Source organism: Rana temporaria, chromosome 9 (assembly GCF_905171775.1).
Source record: "Rana temporaria chromosome 9, aRanTem1.1, whole genome shotgun sequence".
Taxonomy (NCBI): domain Eukaryota; kingdom Metazoa; phylum Chordata; class Amphibia; order Anura; family Ranidae; genus Rana; species Rana temporaria.
The window spans coordinates 168,643,742-168,664,206 of NC_053497.1; the positions used below are offsets into that span (position 1 = coordinate 168,643,742).

The window sequence follows — 20,465 nt, forward strand, 5'->3', positions numbered from 1 at the left end:
TTACTCTTCTCCTCAAATACTGCTGGAGGACTCTGCTCAGTCCCTTACTCTTCTCCTGAAATACTGCTGGAGGATTCTGCTCAGTCCCTTACGCTTCTCCTGAAATACTGCTGGAGGACTCTGCTCAGTCCCTTACTCTTCTCCAGCAGTATTTGAGGAGGACTCTGCTCAGTCCCTTACTCTCTTCTCTTGAAATACTGCTGAAGGATTCTGCTCCTCCCTCTTATGCCGCGTACACACGACCGTTTTTCATGACAAGAAAATTGCAATTTTTTTAATTGGTCATGAAAAACGGTCTTGTGTAGCTCCAGAGCATTTTTCGCGATGAGAAAAATGCCCGTTAAAAATTTAGAACCCAGTCTATTTTTTTTTCTCGTCGTTTTTAACGTCGTGAAAAATGGGACGTGTGTGGGCTTTAACCAGGGGGGGAAAAAATGCGCATGCTCAGAAGCAAGTTATGAGATGGGGAAATTGGCATAAGCAGCCCAAAAGGGTGGCGCCATTCGAATGGAACTTCCCCTTTATAGTGCCGTTGTACGTCACCGCGCTTTGCTCGAGCATTTTTTTTTTCATGAACGTGTTTATGGAAGGCAGGCTTGAGAGGAATCGCGTCAATTTTTTTTTTCCATGACATAAATAACGGTCGTGCGCATTACACTTTTCTCCTAAAATACTTCATGCTGCTGGAGGACTCTGCTCAGTTGGTAACTCTCCTCTCCTGAAATACTCTGCAGTGCTGGAGGACTCTGCTCAGTTGGTAACTCTCCTCTCCTGAAATACTCTGCAGTGCTGGAGGACTCTGCTCAGTTGGTAACTCTCCTCTCCTGAAATACTCTGCAGTGCTGGAGGACTCTGCTCCTTCCTCCAACACTCCTCTTCTAAAATACTTTCTGCTGCTGGGGAACCCCTCTCCTTTCTCTAACACTTTTCTCCTGATTACCCTGCACTGCTTGAGTAGGGTGACCACATGTCCCGGATTGTCCGGGACAGTCCCGCATTTTTCAGGTCTGTCCCGGGCAACTTCATTCCAGGACAATACAGTGTCCCAGAATGAAACTAACACAGCCAACCCCCCGGGCCAATCTGATGCCCCCAAAAAAGGCCGCCACATCACCGCTTTACTCGCTTGACAGTACTTGCCCTGGCCGGGAATGCCTGGAGGAGCACAATCCCCGCCCCCTGCCTGTGATTGGAGAAATCATAAATCCCGCCTCTTGTGTCCAATCACTGTGCTGTGATTCATTACAGCACAAGCTGATTTTTGGGAAGGGGGGGGGGGGGGTGTCCCTGAATGGTAGTTTTGGAAATGTGGTCACCCTATGCTTGAGGACTCTGTTCCTCCTATCTCTCTTAAAAATACTTCATGCTGCTTATTAACTCCTTTTGTGTTTAAAAAAAAGTTCAGTGAAAATAGCGTCCGCAAAACAATAACCCCCCCGCTTATTTTTTTTCCCTATGTTTGTCAATGGCAAACAACCCCCCCCCCCCCCCCCTGGCTTATTAACTTAACTTAACTTTTTTATTTTTTTAATTATTGGGCGTTCGGCGGCAAACACCAACTCCCAACTCCCGATACCCCCCCCCCCTCCCCCACCGCTTAATTTTTTTTTTTTTAATGATCGCCAACAGCATTTTTTTAAATTCATGAAAATTGCGACGGGCATCAAATTGCAAGCCCCCTTCCCCCGCCACTTAAGATTTTTTTATGTTCGGCGACAATAGCGCCCCTATCGCCCCTTCCCCAAATGCAGTATGACCGCAGCCTCTGTTAATCTTGTGCAGTATGTCCGCAGTCTCTGTTAATCTCATGCAATATGTCCGCAGTCTCTGGTAATTTTGTGCAGTATGTCCGCAGTCTCTGGTAATTTTGTGCAGTATGTCCGCAGTCTCTGGTAATTTTGTGCAGTATGTCCGCAGTCTCTGGTAATTTTGTACAGTATGTCCGCAGTCTCTGGTAATTTTGTACAGTATGTCCGCAGTCTCTGGTAATTTTGTACAGTATGTCCGCAGTCTCTGGTAATTTTGTACAGTATGTCCGCAGTCTCTGGTAATTTTGTGCAGTATGTCCGCAGTCTCTGGTAATTTTGAGCAGTATGTCCGCAGTCTCTGGTAATTTTGTGCAGTATGTCCGCAGTCTCTGGTAATTTCGTGCAGTATGTCCGAAGTCTCTGGTAATTTCGTGCGGTATGTCCGTAGTCTCTGGTAATCTTGTGCGGTATGTCCGTAGTCTCTGGTAATCTTGTGCGGTATGTCCGCAGTCTCTGATAATCTCATGCCCATTACTAACAGTGTAGTTTTTTAGTTTGTTTGCGCTGATCTGTAAGGCTGTGCTATATACCATGATTTGTGATGCTGGGGCTATATACTCTGTGCTGTGATGCTAAGCTGTATACTCCTGACACTGAGTGGAATACAGGGGACGGAGTGGGTAGATTCTATAAGAGGTGTTGCTTATTACAAGTGGGATGGACCAAACATGGAGGGGCGGGGTCTTGCACCCCCCCCCATCCTAAAACTTCACCAGCCGCCACTGTCTCCTCTCCTGAAATTCCCTACACTTCTAAGGGACTCTTTTTTTTCTTTCCATCTCTCCTCTCCTAAAATATTCTTCACTTCTGGATGGCTCTGCACTTTCTGCCGTCTGTCCCTCCAGAAGAACTCTATAATGCTGGAGGTCTTTGCTCCCTCTGATCTCAGCTTGCTTGTATCTCTCCTCATATTATCCCTGAACACGTCTCTCCTGAAATCCTCTGTGCGGCAGTCATGACTTCATGTAGGGAGAAACTTCCCTAATAAAACATGTTGGGAGAAACTTCCCTAATAAAACCCGCAGGGAGAAACTTCCCTAATAAAACCCGCAGGGAGAAACTTCCCTAATAAAACCCGCAGGGAGAAACTTCCCTAATAAAACCCGCAGGGAGAAACTTCCCTAATAAAACCTGTAGGGAGAAACTTCCCTAATAAAACCTGCAGGGAATCCCAGTCAAGCACAGCCTTGTCCTTCTCATACAGACCTTGTTATGTCTTGTATAGAGATGAGTCAGCCCTACACTGGAATATATGTCTGGCACATGCCACGCTGGCAGGACAGTACAGGCATTGTCTCATTCTATTAGATCTAGTACTCAGTCACCGCTGTGTTCTTACTATCGCTAGACGTTTAATAGAACTTCCAGGGACTTGTTCCTCACTTCGTTGCGCACAATACTTTATTGTTAGAAACTTGGAACACTTTATTAAACATATCAGAATTGCTTATAAACATGTAATCCTGTGTCTGTACACCTGCTGTGCCATTATGAGGGGTTCCCACCATCTATGCACTGGGTTCCCCCAGTTTTACACACCTGTGGTGCCCTTTGAGGGACTACCATCATCCCTGTGCTGGGTTCTCGGGTCTGCATACCTGCTGTGCCCATTATGATGGGTTCTCACCATCTCTGTGATGGGTTCTCAGGTCTGCATACCTGCTGTGCCCATTATGATGGGTTCTCAGGTCTGCATACCTGCTGTGCCCATTATGATGGGTTCCCATCATCCCTGTGCTGGGTTCTCAGGTCTGCATACCTGCTGTGCCCATTATGATGGGTTCTCACCATCCCTGTGATGGGTTCTCAGGTCTGCATACCTGCTGTGCCCATTATGATGGGTTCCCATCATCCCTGTGCTGGGTTCTCAGGTCTGCATACCTGCTGTGCCCATTATGATGGGTTCTCACCATCCCTGTGATGGGTTCTCAGGTCTGCATACCTGCTGTGCCCATTATGATGGGTTCCCATCATCCCTGTGCTGGGTTCTCAGGTCTGCATACCTGCTGTGCCCATTATGATGGGTTCTCACCATCCCTGTGATGGGTTCTCAGGTCTGCATACCTGCTGTGCCCATTATGATGGGTTCCCACCATCCCTGTGATGGGTTTTCACCATCTCTGTGATGGGTTCTCAGGTCTGCATACCTGCTGTGTCCATTATAATGGGTTCCCACCATCTATGCACTGGGTTCCCAGTTTTACACACCTGTGGTGCCCTTTGAGGGACTACCATCATCCCTGTGCTGGGTTCTTAGGCCTGCATACCTGCTGTGCCCATTATGATGGGTTCTCACCTTCTCTGTGATGGATTCTTAGGCCTGCATACCTGCTGTGCCCATTATGATGGGTTCTCCCCATCCCTGTGCTGGGTTCTCAGGTCTGCATACCTGCTGTGCCCATTATGATGGGTTCTCAGGTCTGCATACCTGCTGTGCCCATTATGATGGGTTCCCCCCTGTGATGGGTTCTTAGGCCTGCATACCCGCTGTACACATGGTAGATCCCCACCATCCCTGTGATGGGTTCTCAGGGCTGCATACCCGCTGTGCACATGGTAGGTTCCCACCATCCCTGTGATGGGTTCTCAGGGCTGCATACCCGCTGTACACATGGTAGGTTCCCACCATCCCTGTGATGGGTTCTCAGGGCTGCATACCCGCTGTACACATGGTAGGTTCCCACCATCCCTGTGATGGGTTCTCAGGGCTGCATACCCACTGTGCACATGGTAGGTTCCCACCATCCCTGTGATGGGTTCTCAGGGCTGCATACCCGCTGTACACATGGTAGGTTCCCACCATCCCTGTGATGGGTTCTCAGGGCTGCATACCCGCTGTGCACATGGTAGGTTCCCACCATCCCTGTGATGGGTTCTCAGGGCTGCATACCCGCTGTACACATGGTAGGTTCCCACCATCCCTGTGATGGGTTCTCAGGGCTGCATACCCGCTGTACACATGGTAGGTTCCCACCATCCCTGTGATGGGTTCTCAGGGCTGCATACCCGCTGTACACATGGTAGGTTCCCACCATCCCTGTGATGGGTTCTCAGGGCTGCATACCCGCTGTACACATGGTAGGTTCCCACCATCCCTGTGATGGGTTCTCAGGGCTGCATACTCGCTGTGTACACATGGTAGGTTCCCACCATCCCTGTGGTGGGTTCTCAGGCCTGCATACCTGCTGTGCATCATTATGAGGGGTCCCCACCATCCCTGTGATGGGTTTTTCAGGTCTGCATACCTGCTGTGCCCATTATGAGGGGTCCCCACCATCCCTGTGATGGGGTTTTCAGGTCTGCATACCTTCTGCTCCCATTATGAGGGGTTCTCATTCCCTGTGCTGAGTTCCCAGGTCTGCACAACTGCTGTGCCCATTATTAGGGGTTCACATCAACCCTGCCATGAGTTCTATTGTCTATAAACCTGCCATACTCATTATGAGGGGTTCCCACCATCTCTGTACTGAGTTCCAGGGTTACACAACTGCTGTGCCCACCAACCAATTCGACTCAAGAACCGTTTTTTTTTTTATTTATTTATTTTATTTTACTCAATTGCACCAAATGGACAATTTGATCAATAAATGATCCCTTTCATCATTGGAGTGTTTGGTATTAGGAGCACACCCCTCCTTTAAGGGCACAGGGATGCAGGTGACTCCCATCAAAAGCACAATGGCACCAAAGGCATCCAGTGCACCCAATACAATCAATTGTCCAAAAAAGTCTTGTGCATCCCTGTGCCTTTTAACCACTTGCTTACCGGCACTTATACACCCTTCCTGCCCAGGCCAATTTTCACCTTTCCGCGCTGTCGCACTTTGAATGACAATTGTGCGGTCATGCTACACTGTACCCAAATGGTGGTATTTAATCACCGCTTTGTTTCTTTAGCAAAAAATTATCCAACATTTTGAAGAAAAACCCCACATTTTTCATAGTTTGTTATAACATTTTGCAAACAGGTCATTTTTCTCCTGCACGGATTGGCACTGATAGATGGTGTAACAAGACCCTTGCTCGCTTGCTTCCGCTCTCCCGACACTCCTCTGCTACTAGTGAGTCAGCTTGCAGATCGCTACGTCTGATGGTTCAGTCATCCAAGGCTCCGGGATCCGAACTACAGCTATGTGCCGTTCGTAATCCATTAGAACAAACACCAGGCAGGCTGTATGTAAGTAAGTTCAAACAGGAAGACTTTTATTGGAAGTACACAACACACTTTTAAACAGAATTTGGAACATCCCGCCCCCAACAACTGCTTTCCTATTGGTCAATTGTAAAGTACATGTAGTCCTCCTTCAGGTCCTCCTTAGCCATGCAAATGAGGACTTGAAAATGAGTCAGCAGGGATTGGTCCGATAGCTTGATTAGAAGGACTGTTATGTGTAATCAATGTACACAATAGCCAGACACAGAACAATGGAGCCGTCTGGAGCCTTAAGACAGGGCAGAAGACCCCCCCCACTGTGTAACAGGTTTCAAGAAGGAACACTTCTGCATTCCAAGGACCATGACAGATGGCACTGATGAAGCATCCTGCACTGATGAGGCGGCAGTGGTGGGGACTGATGGGCACTGGTGAGAGGGCATCTGATAGGTGGCGCTGATAGGTGACACTGATGGGCAATAATAGGTGGCACTGATTAGTATCGCTGGTGGGCACAGATTGGGAATGATGTCCCTGTAACAGAAGCCGGATACAGACTTAGCTTTCTCGTTGCGCTGATCGTGAAGAGAAAAAAAGACACTAACTGGCTTCTGTTTACTTCCCTGATCATCTGTCATTGGCTGACAGCTTATCCTGTGATTCGCCCTTTACCCTGTTCTATGATCACCTATGATCAGCCGAGTCCGAAGGACCCGATGATGACAGAGCGTGCCGCCCTCCTGGCATTGTAAGTGGTTAAGGAGGGCTAGGCTCCCTCCAGGCATACCTGCCCTTAATCTATCCAATATTATATATGTGCTCCTTCTATGGAGAATCTGGAAATTTAATGTTGGGACCACAGCATATACAGAGGTCCCTTGGCGTGGGCACTTCGGCTTATGCTTGTATTTGCAAATGTGTGCAAACAAAGCCTTTTGTTTTTTATCGTAAACTAGACAGGGCCAATTTGGTTGTTTTGCAGGCTGGCTGGTAAGTGTGCTGGGCAATCTTTTGTTTGTGACCAGCTTAACCACTTGCTTACTGGGCACATAAACCCCCCTCCTGCCCAGGTGAAATTTCAGCTTTCAGCACTGCGTCGCTTTAACTAACAATTGCGCGGTCGTGCGACGTGGCTCCCAAACAAAATTGACGTTTTTTTTCCCCACAAGTAGAGCTTTATTTTGGTGGTATTTGATTGCCTGTGCGGTTTTTATTTTTTGCGCTATAAACAAAAAAGTGCGTCAATTTTGAAAAAAATACAATATTTTTTACTTCTTGCTATAATAAATATCCCAATTAAAAAAAAAAACGCATTTTTTTTCTCAGTTTAGGCCGATATGTATTCTTCTACATATTTTTGGTAAAAAAAAAAAATAAGCGACTGGTTTGCGCAAAAGTTATAGCGCTTACAAAATAGGGGACAGAATTATTATTTTTTATTATTTTTTTTTTTACTAGAAATGGCGGCGATCTGCGATTTTTTATTGGGACTGCGACGTTATGGCGGACACATCGGACACATTTTTGGCGCCATTCACATTTATACTACGATCAGTGCTATAAATATGCACTAATTACAGTATAAATGTGACTGGCATTGAAGGGGTTAACACTAGGAGGTGAGGAAGGGGTTAAATATGTTTCCTATAAAGTGTTCTAACTGTAGGTGGAGGGGGGGTGACCGATCTGTGTCCCTATGTACAAGAGACACAGATCGGTCTCCTCTCCAGAGACAGCACCGCTGTCTCTGTGTAAAACGGCAATGAGAGATGATCTCATATGTTTACATATGAGATCATCTCTCATTGGCCGCACAGATCGCAAACGGCCACTCTGATTGGCCGTTCGCGGCGATCTGTAATTGGCTGTGTCCAAGGGACACGGCCAACACAGATTTTCCCCGCTGCGCGCTCTGGAGCGCGCGCGGGGACCGCCCAAAGGGGCGGACGTCAATTGACGTCCTATTGGCTTTTGGGATCCGCGCTGTAGCCGTCAATTGACGGCAGGCGGATCCCAAGTGGTTAAACCTGTACAGTATATGTTCTACCAAATGACACCCTCCCCGCCTGTCAGTCGATTTACAGCTCAGTGTGACTATTATTTCTGCAGGTTTATATTTATGACTTGCGTAACACAATTTCTCTTCTCTCCAGGCTCCTGTGAAAGTATTAACACTGCGTGCTGGAACTCTTCCAAGACTTGTCCGCCATCTTCTAGAAGCCCGAATTCTGAGGGACACCTCCTACATCCCAGTCTTCCTGGCCACTTACCGCACTTTCAGTAGCACCAGTGAGGTGTTGGCATTACTGCTGGACAGGTGTGTCACTTTGCTTTGTATGGGTGACAGTGTGGTGATGGGCAATGCTGTATCCTGGCCTAGGGCAACAAGGCCCAGGCCTAGGGCAGCACGGAAAGAGTCTCCGCCGGCTTGCGCTACACTGTTAGTTATATTTTCTTAGTCCTTTCCATAGAATTATCAGAAATGTGTTGCCTATAGTTCTACTTTACACCCTTTTATTTTTTTTATTTTTTTTTGGATAGAGTAAGGGAGGGTTCTAGCCCATGTCAGTTTATTTTTTACCATCCCTGTCCCATTGCAGAGATTTCCCTTCACTTCCTGCCCCATAGCCAAACAGGAAGTAAGAGGAAATCTATTAAATCTATGCAAATTAAGGGAATTAATTGCCCCTCCCCCCCAGGCCCTCCGTGTCCCCACTCCAAAATTTCAGGGTGGGTCTTCGCAAGGGGTGTGGCCTTGACAGGAAGGGGTGGGTCATATTTAAATTAGGGGGTGCACGAGTTTAGTCAGGCCTAGGGCAGCACAAAACCTAAATGCACTACTGGTGATGGGGGGGGGGGGGGGGGGGTGTTGTGAGATAGAATGGCAATGTACCGTAGATATTCCAGAAGATGGGAACATCACACAGGGGGTTTGCCCTGGTGTCCAGGATGTTGCTCATCATGTGCAAGGGGACATCCAAGTAACTACTGTGAATTACCCTCTACTGAATGAACATTGATCCCACAGCACCAAACATCTCTGATATGCAATATAAGTAATAAAAAAAAAAAAAAAAAGGGAGGGGGGGGGCTAGGGATATGGTGGACATTTTCGCAACCATTGTAGTTCTGGAGACTGTGCTCACACCGGCAGGCACCATTATGTACACCATGGGTCTTCAAACTACGGCCCTCTAGTTGTTCAGGAACTACAATTCCCATCATGCCTAGTCATGTCTGTGAATGTCATTGTTTTACAATGCCTCATGGGATGTGTAGTTCCGAAACAGCTGGAGGGCCGTAGTTTGAGGAATTCCTGATGTAGACTGAAACAAGTTCTGAGATCACCACTCAAAGATCAGGAGGGACACTCCAAAACCAGGGTCAGCCAATCTCAAGGGGGCAACATCTAGGCTGAAAGAAGCATAGTCTAGAGCAGTGTTTCCCAACTCCAGTCCTCAAGGCACACCAACAGGTCATGTTTTCAGGATTTCCTTTAGATGAAACGGCTGTGGTGATTACTAAGGCAGTGAAACTGATCAAATCACCTGTTCAAAATAATGGAAAGCTGAAAACATGACCTGTTGGTGTACATTGAGGACTAGAGTTGAAAAACACTGGTCTAGAGTCATGGTATGTTCCCGCCATGCTGCCCATGTTGTGCAGAACCTCTAGGGCAGGGATATGCAATTAGTGGACCTCCAGCTGTTGCAAAACTACAAGTCCCATCATGCCTCTGGGTGTCATGCTTGTGGCTGTCAGAGTCTTGCTATGCCTGATGGGACTTGTAGTTCTGCAACAGCTGGAGGTCCGCTAATTGCATATACCTGGTCTAGGGCATCCCTGCAGGTCGCCACCCACTCCTCTGCATCCATAATCTCAGTCACCTTCTTAAGCCAATCCTCACAGCCAGGAACCTGAGTATGTTTCCAGTATATTGGTATGATATGTTTGGCAGCATTTAACAAATGTGGCAAGGCGCTTTGTTTATATTGACTAAACGGTATGGTTGGCACATGGAGGAGGAAGTATTCTGGGGACAAAGGAACCACTATGCCCAGAATTTGCTCAATCTCGGTCTTGACGTCTATCAAAAAAAATGTGGCCACTCCCACCATATGTGCAAAAACATACTGTGGCCGCAGCCCAGTGTCGGTAGTCTTTTATTTTTATTACATTTTTTTTTTATTTTGTTTTTTAAATTTGTATTTTTATTACTTTTTTTATTTATTTATTTATTTTTTTCATTTTGTTTTATTCAGTTTCTTAAATTTTTTTTGGGGAGCCCTGTTAGGGGGGCTTTGGTGAAATCTAAGGGGTCTAAACAGGGGGGAATCTGTGCCACACGGGGTGACTAGGGTGTGCCACGTCTATGGTTTCTATGTACAATTATTCACTGTGTGCTCAGCTGTATGTGTGGTATTCCTATATGGGAGCGCAGGGTAAGAATAGGAGCAGGAGCTCTACATCGCCATCTAGAGGAGATAAGCGCAATTACTCACTGACGCCTCTGTTTGCTGTTTGCAGATTACAGAACAATAATCACTTGCAGAGCAGCAAGCAATCACAAGGAGGGAAAGATGATGAGTGAGTATGAGACCTTTTACACCTGTGCCATAGGCTTCCGGTATTTTTTTTTTTTTTTTATTTATTTTTTATCCATAAATAAATCTTTATTTGAATACGTACAGTCCAAAAATCCGCAATAGCCCTTATTTGCCACATGCAAGTCCCAAGGCTTTCATTATTTAATAAACTTTTATACAACTAGCCGAAGTGTGTGTGTGTGTGTATATATATATATATATATATATATATATATATATATATATATATATGTATATATATATATATATATATATATATATATGTATATATATATATATATATATATATATATATATATATATATATATATATATATATATATATATATATATATGAGAACAAATAACTTTCAATTGATTTTGGAGATTGAATGTAAATATGGCAGGATGAATAGCTTGCCATTTTAATTTTTTATATATATATAATATATATATTGCCCCCTAGTGTCTCCTATCCTTATTAACAATGTTTGGAGCCATGACCAGGTTAGGTAGTTACTCCTAGCAAGCCGGTGCCATTTCTAGTGTGGATTTTGGCATTATTGAGGTGTACAGTACATAATCCTTCCTCCTCACAGTACAGTAAAACTTTGGATTGCAAGCATATTTTGTTCCAGAAGCATGCTTGTAATCCAAAGCACTTGAATATCAAAGCGAAATTTCCCATAAGAAATAATGGAAACTCGGATGATTCGTTCCACAGCCATTTATTCATAAGTCCGTCAGTTTGTAGTCCATATAAAAAGATTATAGCAATGTGACCATAAAATGTCCATCCACAAATGGAAGTCTCCACAAGGGGATTAGAAGCAAAATCCAGCAGGAGCTACTAAGTGTAGCAATATGGTTACATTTAACCACTTAACCCCCGGACCATATTGCTGGTCAAAGACCAGAGCACTTTTTGCGATTCGGCACTGCGTCGCTTTAACTGACACTTGCGCGGTCGTGCGACGTGGCTCCCAAACAAAATTGCCGTCCTTTTTTCCCCACAAATAGAGCTTTCTTTTGGTGGTATTTGATCACCTCTGCGTTTTTTATTTTTTGCGCTATAAACAAAAATAGAGCGACAATTAAAAAAAAAAAACATATTATTGACTTTTTGCTATAATAAATATCCCTCAAAAATATATAAAAAAAACTTTTTTTTTTCCTCAGTTTAGGCCGATACGTATTCTTCTGCATATTTTTCGTAAAAATATTTTGTTTGCGCAAAGGTTATAGCGTTTACAAAATATGGGGTATTTTTATGGCATTTTTATTAATATAAATATATATATAAATATATATATATATATATATATATATATATATATATATATATATATATATATATATATATATATATATATATATATATATATATATATATATAAATTTTTACTAGTAATGGCGGCGATCAGCTTTTTTTTTTTTTTTATTGGTACTGTGACATTATGGCGCTCACTTCGGACACTTCAGACACATTTTTGGGACCATTGGCATTTTTATAGCGATCAGTGCTATAAAAATGCATTGGATTTCTATAAAAATGCCACTGGCAGAGAGGGGATTAACACTAGGGGGCAGGGAAGGGGTGAAGTATGTTCCCTGGGTGTGTTCTAACTGTAGGGGGGGTGACCTCACTAGGGGAAATGACAGATCGCTGTTCATACATTGTATGAACAGACGATCAGTCATTTCTCCCCCTGACAGGACCGGGAGCTATATGTTTACTCCCGGTCTCCGCTCTAACGAGCGATCGTGCGTGCCTGGTGGCGATCGCCGGGCACGCGCACGGAGGATGGTCTATGTGGACATTGATCCCTGCATACTTGGATGTGTCTGTTTTAATCATCCACCTTGTGAGTTTCTAAATGTTCTACCTTCATTAAATGTAACCATATTGCTTCACTTAGAGGCGCCTCTTCTTTTTGTGACATGACGCTACTCTTATATCAAGACATCACTTGTATATCAAGTCAAAATGTATTAAAAATGTTTGCTTGTCTTGCAAAACGCTCTCAAACCAAGTTTTTTTTTTTAATACTCTCTGTAGCATCAGCAGTCTCTTCTGTGCCTGGATGTCTCAGTACCCCGAAGACTTCCTGTCTCTTCAGCCAGAGAAGAAGGATCAGCTGGCGCTCTGCCTTTGCAGACTACGGAAGGCAAATTTGGTAGCAAAACTACAGGAGCTCCGCGCCGGTGACAAGGACGGTGCAGATCAGTCCCCGACGACAGGGGACAAGGCGGAAGACTCGGACCCTCTGGATGTCCTGACATTTCAAGCTGGATACGTGGCCGAGCAACTCACCTGTCTAGAAGCTGTAAGGGGAAACCGATATCTCTATGCCTCTAATAGTGACCATAACGCTTCCATTTAAAGGGGTTGTAAAGGTTCTTTTTTTTTTTTTTTTTTTTTTAATTGGTTCCTTTAACCACTTGCTTACTGGGCACATAAACCCCCTGCGTTCCCAGGCGAAATTTCAGCTTCCGGCACTGCGTCACTTTAACTGACAATTGCGCGGTCGTGCGACGTGGCTCCCAAACAAAATTGACGTGCTTTTTTCCCCACAAATAGAGCTTTCTTTTGGTGGTATTTGATCACCTCTGCGGTTTTTATTTTTTGCGCTATAAACAAAAAAAGAGCGACAATTTTAAAAATATATATATTTTTTTACTTGTTGCTATAATAAATATCCCAATTTTTTTTTTTTTTAAAAACTATTTTTTTTCTCAGTTAAAACCGATACGTATTTAAAAAAAAAAAATCGCAATAAGCGACTGGTTTGCGCAAAAGTTATAGCGCCTACAAAATGGGGAACAGAATTATATATTTTTTTTCATTATTTTTTTTTTTACTAGTAATGGCGGCAATCTGCAATTTTTATTGGGACTGCGATATTGCGACGGACATGTCGGACACTTTTGACACAATTTTGGGACCATTCACATTTATACAGCGATCAGTGCTATAAAAATACACTAATTACTGTATAAATGTAACTTACAGGGAAGGGGTTAACACTAGGGGGTGAGGAAGGGGTTAACTGTGTAGCCTGGGTGTGTGGGGGGAGGGGGGTGACTGGGGGAGGTGACCGATGCTGTGTCCCTATGTACAAGGGACACAGATCGGTCTCCTCTCCCTGACAGCACGTGGAGCTCTGTGTTTACACACAGAGCTCCACGTCCCTGCTGTTACCGGCTGTGTCACCGACGATCGCGTGTACCCGGCGAACATCGCGGCCGCCAGGTACACGCATCGGGTCCCCAGCGATGCGGCGGCACAGTGGTTACCCGCTGCGCGCCCCCCCCAGTGGCGCGCGCGGGTAATGCATTTCAAATGACGTCCAAAGACGTCCAGTTGGCACCTGAGAACCGCGCTGTTGACGTCTTTTGTCAATAGCGCGGGTCTCAAGTGGTTAAGCCAGTGCATTGTTGGTTCACTTACCTTTTCCTTCGATTTCCCTTCTAAATGTTTTTTTTTCCTTTCTCCCTCCTCAGTAAGCTTGCCCCCATCATCTGAGCCGTTCTGGCTGGGGGTTAGTCAGCGTGCTCTCCCTCTCCCTTGGAACTACATCCCTGCGGGGGAGTGTGAACATTCACAGCATCTCCCTGCAGGGATGTAGACCCAAGGGAGGGGGCGAGCACGCTGACTAATCCCCAGCCAGAACAGCTCAGATGATGGGGGCAAGCTTACTTTGGAGGAACAGGAAGTGAGAAATTCAAAGGGGAAAAAAAACATTTAGAAGGGAAAGCAAAGGAAAAGGTAAGTGAACCAACAATGCACTAGCTTAAAACGGAGGTTCACCCTTAAAACATGTATATAACATTACATTCTGCATACTTCCAACATTTACAGTATGCTGTTTGTTTTTTGTTTTTTTGCTGTACATACTGTATTATTGCTATTTTCCACCCGACTTCCGGGTACTCACTCCCGCGGGAGTAGGCGTTCCTATGCAGAGGCGCAGTGTCATGTGGGACTTCGCCCAGATGATTGACGTCTTGAGAAAAACTTTCCCCCCAGCGGATAAGGCGCGTCACGAGTTTCCGAAAGTAGCCGAACTGCGAGTCGGCTCTATACGGTGCCGCTCTACAGCTTTATTTAAATTTCATGTGACCCCGCGTATTTTACGTTTTTTTTGAAAGAATCCCAGTGCGCATGCTCAAAATTACGCCGCAAATCGTCATTGCTTTAGATGTGAACGTAACTTACGTACAGCCCTATACGCGAACGACTTGCGCAAACGACGTAAAATTTTCAAAATTCGACGCGGGAACTTAACATAGGATACCCCTCATATAGCAGGGGTAACTTTACGCCGGAAAAAGCCGAACGTAAACGACGTAAAAAAAAATGCGCCGGGCGGACATACGTTTCTGAATCGATGTACCTACCTAATTAGCATATTCCTCGCGTAAATATACGGAAGCGCCACCTAGCGGCCAGCGTAAATATGCAGCCTAAGATACGACGGTGTAAGAGACTTGCGCCGGTCGGATCTTGGGGAAATCTATGCGTAACTGATTCTATGAATCAGGCGCATAGATACGACAACGCAACTCAGAGTTACAACGGCGTATCTGGAGATACCCTGTCGTATCTCCTTTCTGAATCCGGGACACTGATACTAAATTTTTAAAAATGTGTGTTTGTTTTTTTTTTTTTATCCTATCTAAAATGCACTGACCATGGCAATTTAGACCCCATTCACACCTTCGCGTTTTGTCGCATGTAGCGCGACGCGAACAAACGCCAGAGGGACGAAAAGCAATGAAATTCAATGGGGATGGTTCACATCTGCACGCTGATGCGCCTGACGCGCATCGCCTGTAGTCAAAAGAAGTTCCGGACCCTTTTTTGTCGCACAATACGCGCGATATGCGCGTATTTAAGCGTTTTTGGTTTTCCATTGAAATCAATGTAAAACGCCAGATACGCGCGTATTGCGCGACAACAAGCATTTGCTACAGGCGTTTCGTCAATAGAACTTGTCGCCCATGCAGAAGATTAAAAAAATCTACCAACATAGCAACATACCAAATTCGGCAGCAGGGAGAGGGGGAGACACCGGCTTTCAGCTACTGGAGGAACAGACACAGTGCATTGTTCTATAATGGTTCTCCTGTCTTACTGCATTGATCCACCTGCTGTCCGGGCCCCATACAGGAGGCCTGGTGGTACCAACCTATTGGCAGTAGGGTTGTCCCGATACTGATACTAGTATCGGTACCGATACCAAGCATTTGCCTGAGTACTTGTACTCGAGCAACTGCTCCCGATGCTTCACCTGATACTTGTACTGTCAGCGGTGATCATTGCATGGGGAAGTTACAAGCATCGATCACCGCTGTATAGATTTAAAAGTAATTTCTCCGCTTCTCTCTACACGCCCCCCCCCCCCCAGCTTTCAGCTGCTTTAAAATTTAGAGGCGATCAGTGCTTGTAACTCCCACACACACGATCACCGCTGACTGTCCCGTGTCCTCCTCCAGCCCCCCTCCGTTTTGCTGCAGTCTCCCTCCCTCCATGTCCCTGGCCGTGTTTCTCTCTCCCTCCGTGTCCCCCCGTGTTTCTCTCTCCCTCCGTGTCCCCCCGTGTTTCTCTCTCCCTCCGTGCTCCTCCTCCGGTAAATCCGGCTCCTTGCTGCTCCAAATGGACAGAGTCAGTGATCACTGACTGTTTATTTACATAACTGAAACATCGTAAACTGTGATTACAAATGTTTCAGTTTATGAATGAAGAGAAGTGGCTGTCTTCACTCCATTCATGTTCAGCGCAGCTGAGGCTGCTGAGAAAGGGACTGGGGAACATGTGTCCCTAGTCCCTTTCTTTGTCTCAAAGGGGAGATGTCAGAGGTCTGTTAAGACCCCTGATATCTCACCAAAGCCCCCCAACAGGGCTGAAAAAAATAATAAAAAAAATAAAACAAATTATTGTAGAAAATTAAAAAAAAAATAATAATAAAAAAATAAAAGAAAAAACACACTGACACAGTCCACCCACTTAAAAAAAAAAAAAAGAAAGCATTATAAATAAAAAAAAAATATATAAAAAAAATTGTTAAAGATAAAAAAAAAAAAACTGACACATGTGGCGCTGTCACATAAGATTTAAAAAAAGTATCGGTATTCGGTATTGGCGAGTACTTGGGAAAAAAAGTATCGGTACTCGGTCTTAAAGTGGTATCGGGACAACCCTAATTGGCAGCCCTGACTATTCTAGCCAATCCGAGACTATCACAGTGATCAGGTGACACAGTTATCATTAGTACGGGACCCTGGCCTGAGCCCAGTCTCTATGCTGTGAGTGTGCAACACTGTTCCAGCACAAACACAGCTATGCATATGTGCGGCCCGACAGGATAAAGACCCACTTCCGCAGGGGATCATATATTTACACTGTGTGTGTGTGTGTGTGTGTGTGTGTGTGTGTATGTATAATGTATATATCATTTGTGTATCTTATGTTCATATCTTTCTGTCAGGCTCTGTTTTTAAGAGTGGTCCCATACGAGTGTCTGGGGTCAGTGTGGTCCAGAAGAGACAAGGGCGAGGACCATTTCCACCGATGCATTTCCGTCCGAGAGACCGTCCGTCACTTTAATCGACTGTCAGGCGCTGTGACTGCTTCTTGTGTCCAGGACCCCTACCTGAAGCCCCAGCAAAGGGCGCGGATCATCGAGAAGTGGGTCAAAGTGGCCGAGGTGAGTGAACGGGGCCCATTACAGAGCTATCTCATTGGAGTGACTCTGTTAAAGGGTCATGATGTGAAACGCCTGTGTAATTTGTTTTAGAAACGGCCATTTGCTGACTCATTTACTGCATGTTGGTTCCAGTAAAGTGACTCAGTGATCTGGGTTAGACGGCCTATGGGTGCCTGAGGCCATATGATGTAAAATGCTGGCATATTTGCCTGCTTGGGAACCACAGGAGCTGCATTCAGCTGCACATGGAAATCAATGGCTTTGCATAGGTATACACAGATAACCATGCTCATGGGTATGGATATATGCCCTTATGCATGCACCCAGTGGCGTAAATCTGCATGCATTAAGTACAGGCGCATGCCTATGTACAGCTGCGTGCAGCCATTCATTTCAATGGGTGGCTGTACACCGCAACTGTGGCTCCCAGGTGAGGAAATACGTCCAAATTTGACATCATATGTTCCCATGCGCCTGTGTGCAACTGTGATACACAATTCGGGGATAGACAGAATGAGATCTGGCTGTGACAATATTTCCTTCAACTATTGAGCTAGGAACCTCTTTTAAAGCGGAGTTCCACCCAAAAATGGAACTTCCGCTTTAAGTGATGTGGGAGGAGCGGGTACCCAGTTTTTACGGGCACCCAGCTCCCATTTCCTCCGCGGCGCTGGAAGGAAGTTCACCTCTCCCCCCCCCCCCCTCCCTCCCTGCAATCTTCTGGGACACATCAGGTCCCGGAAGATTGCACGGCCATTCACAGTGCGTAGCGCGGCTTGCGCATGCGCAGTGTGCGCCTGGCTGTGAAGCCCACAGTTAGAATGCCGGTGCCATGGAGCGGAGTGGGGCTTCGTACCCCCTTATCGTTGGATCGTAGGACAGGCGAGTGGCCGATTATTAAAAGTCAGCAGCTACACTTTTTGTAGCTGCTGACCAGGGCCGATCCGCCCTATAGGCTCACTATGCAAGCTGCTTCGGGCCCCCCAAATTACTGGAGGCCCCGCCTGGTGAGAAGTGATTTTTGGCCCCTCACCCAGCTTTTCAACTCACTGGCTGCATGGGAGAAGAGGCAAGAAGTCAGCACCCCCGCTTCTCACATTAATGTAAGATGTCATTTCTGACAGCAGAACACCCCCTCTCTTCTCAACTTTAATCTTTCATGTGACATGTCACTGTCGACATTGCCCCCCCCCCCCCCTCCGCTTCTCAACTTTAATGTGACATGTCATTTTGCTTAGGGCCCCAGGGAGGTCTGGATTGGCACTGCTGATGACTTTTAAATTGGTGGCACTTTTTTTTTTTAATAATGCAGTAAATAAGTTCTCTGCACACCCTCTCTAGAGTCTAGAGCAGTGGTCTCCAAACTGCGGCCCGGGGGCCAGATGTGGCCCTTTGCTTGGTTTTATCTGGCCCTTGGGGTGCTTTTTTATTTATTGGCACCAATGAAGGGCAGAATTCCTCCCAATGACACCAATGAAGGGGGCAGAAGTCCTCCCAATGAAGGGGGCAGAAGTCCTCCCAATGACACCAATGAAGGGGGCAGAAGTCCTCCCAATGAAGGGGGCAGAAGTCCTCCCAGTGAAGGGGGCAGAAGTCCTCCCAGTGAAGGGGGCAGAAGTCCTCCCAGTGAAGGGGGCAGAAGTCCTCCCAGTGAAGGGGGCAGAAGTCCTCCCAGTGAAGGGGGCAGAAGTCCTCCCAGTGAAGGGGGCAGAAGTCCTCCCAGTGAAGGGGGCAGAAGTCCTCCCAGTGATGGGGGCAGAAGTCCTCCCAGTGAAGGGGGCAGAAGTCCTCCCAGTGATGGGGGCAGAAGTCCTCCCAGTGATGGGGGCAGAAGTCCTCCCAGTGATGGGGGCAGAAGTCCTCCCAGTGATGGGGGCAGAAGTCCTCCCAGTGATGGGGGCAGAAGTCCTCCCAGAGACACCAATGATGGGGTCCAATGACACCAATGATGGGAGATTTTGTACTCCTGATGGCCACAGTCCGGCCCCCTTAAAGTCTGGAGGACAGTAATCCGGCCCTTTGTTTAGAAAGCTTGGAGACCCCTGGTCTAGAGCATATTCTTCATAGCCAAACCTAGTCCTAACCATCTGGAAGGTTGAATTTGATAGCTTATACAAGAAGTAGACCCACCAACCTTGCATGTGAGTAGCTCTCTAGACTCTCGCTGAGGTACATGAAGATGGAGTTAAATTGACTTCCCAAATTGATCACAGCTGCAGTGTTTTCCTGGATAGCCTTACTGGTTCAATGATTTCGCTCAACTTTTTTCTGAAATGGCTCTGTATGATTTTTTTTTTTTTTCTCTTTCACAAGGAATGTTGGAGTCTCAGGAATTTTTCATCGGTCTATGCCATATTGTCTGCATTACAAAGCACGGCTGTCCATCGTCTGAAGAGAGTCTGGGCAGAGACATCCAAGTAAGGAAACATTTTGGTGTAGTTTTAGGCTGGGTTCACACCATTGCGAATTGGATGCGAAATCCCTGCATCCAATTCGCAATAGCAGGAGAATATGAATGGCTCTCTATGGAGCCGCTTCACATGTCTCTGATGCGACTCCGGTGCAAATTTGCAGGAGCCTTGTGCGTCTTTTGGTCTGTTTTAAGGTCGGAATTTAGCCCAAAATTCGGGCTGAAATCGGACCTGAAAGGGTGAACCAGGATGCACAGGGCCGATGCTGGGAGCCGCATTGGCGGCCAGTGTGAACCCAGCCTTACTAAAACTGGGGCACTCAGAATCTGGTGCAGCTATGCATGGTAGCCAATCGGTTTATAACTTCAGCTTGTTGAATAAGGTTTGGCATTAAACAAAAAGTTTTCAGCGCTGAAAAAAAAAAAAAAATATATATATATATATATATATATATATATATATATATATATATATATATATATATATATATATATATATATATATATATATATATATATATATATATATATATATATATATATATATATATATATATATATATATATATATATTCAAGTAAACTTCCCAAAAACAGTATATAAAGTGAAACCGTGCAGCGCAAACATTTAAATATTACAAAACACAAAAAAGTCCATAAGTGAAAGTTGTAGAGGAGAAATCCATGTAAATTTCATTCAGTGGTGCGGGTTCAAAACAGGTGACCAAAAAGAAATCCTCCACCAAGAAGTAAAGATGGCCTCTCGCCTCAAATATTCGACCTTCAAGAGGTCACAAAG

General features: G+C 45.6%; 1 protein-coding gene across 4 annotated transcripts in view; it reads left to right on the top strand.

Moving 5' to 3' along the window:
- The window catches only part of RGL2 (ral guanine nucleotide dissociation stimulator like 2), a 103,567-nt gene that overhangs the window by 54,821 nt on the left and 28,281 nt on the right, over window positions 1-20,465 (top strand). For all 4 annotated transcript variants that reach the window (XM_040324963.1, XM_040324962.1, XM_040324959.1 and 1 more), the window contains 5 exons: window positions 8,115-8,278; window positions 10,489-10,548; window positions 12,607-12,874; window positions 17,039-17,257; window positions 19,571-19,674. In XM_040324963.1, the coding sequence (XP_040180897.1) occupies window positions 8,115-8,278; window positions 10,489-10,548; window positions 12,607-12,874; window positions 17,039-17,257; window positions 19,571-19,674 (815 nt within the window). The remainder of the gene's footprint in view (window positions 1-8,114; window positions 8,279-10,488; window positions 10,549-12,606; window positions 12,875-17,038; window positions 17,258-19,570; window positions 19,675-20,465) is intronic.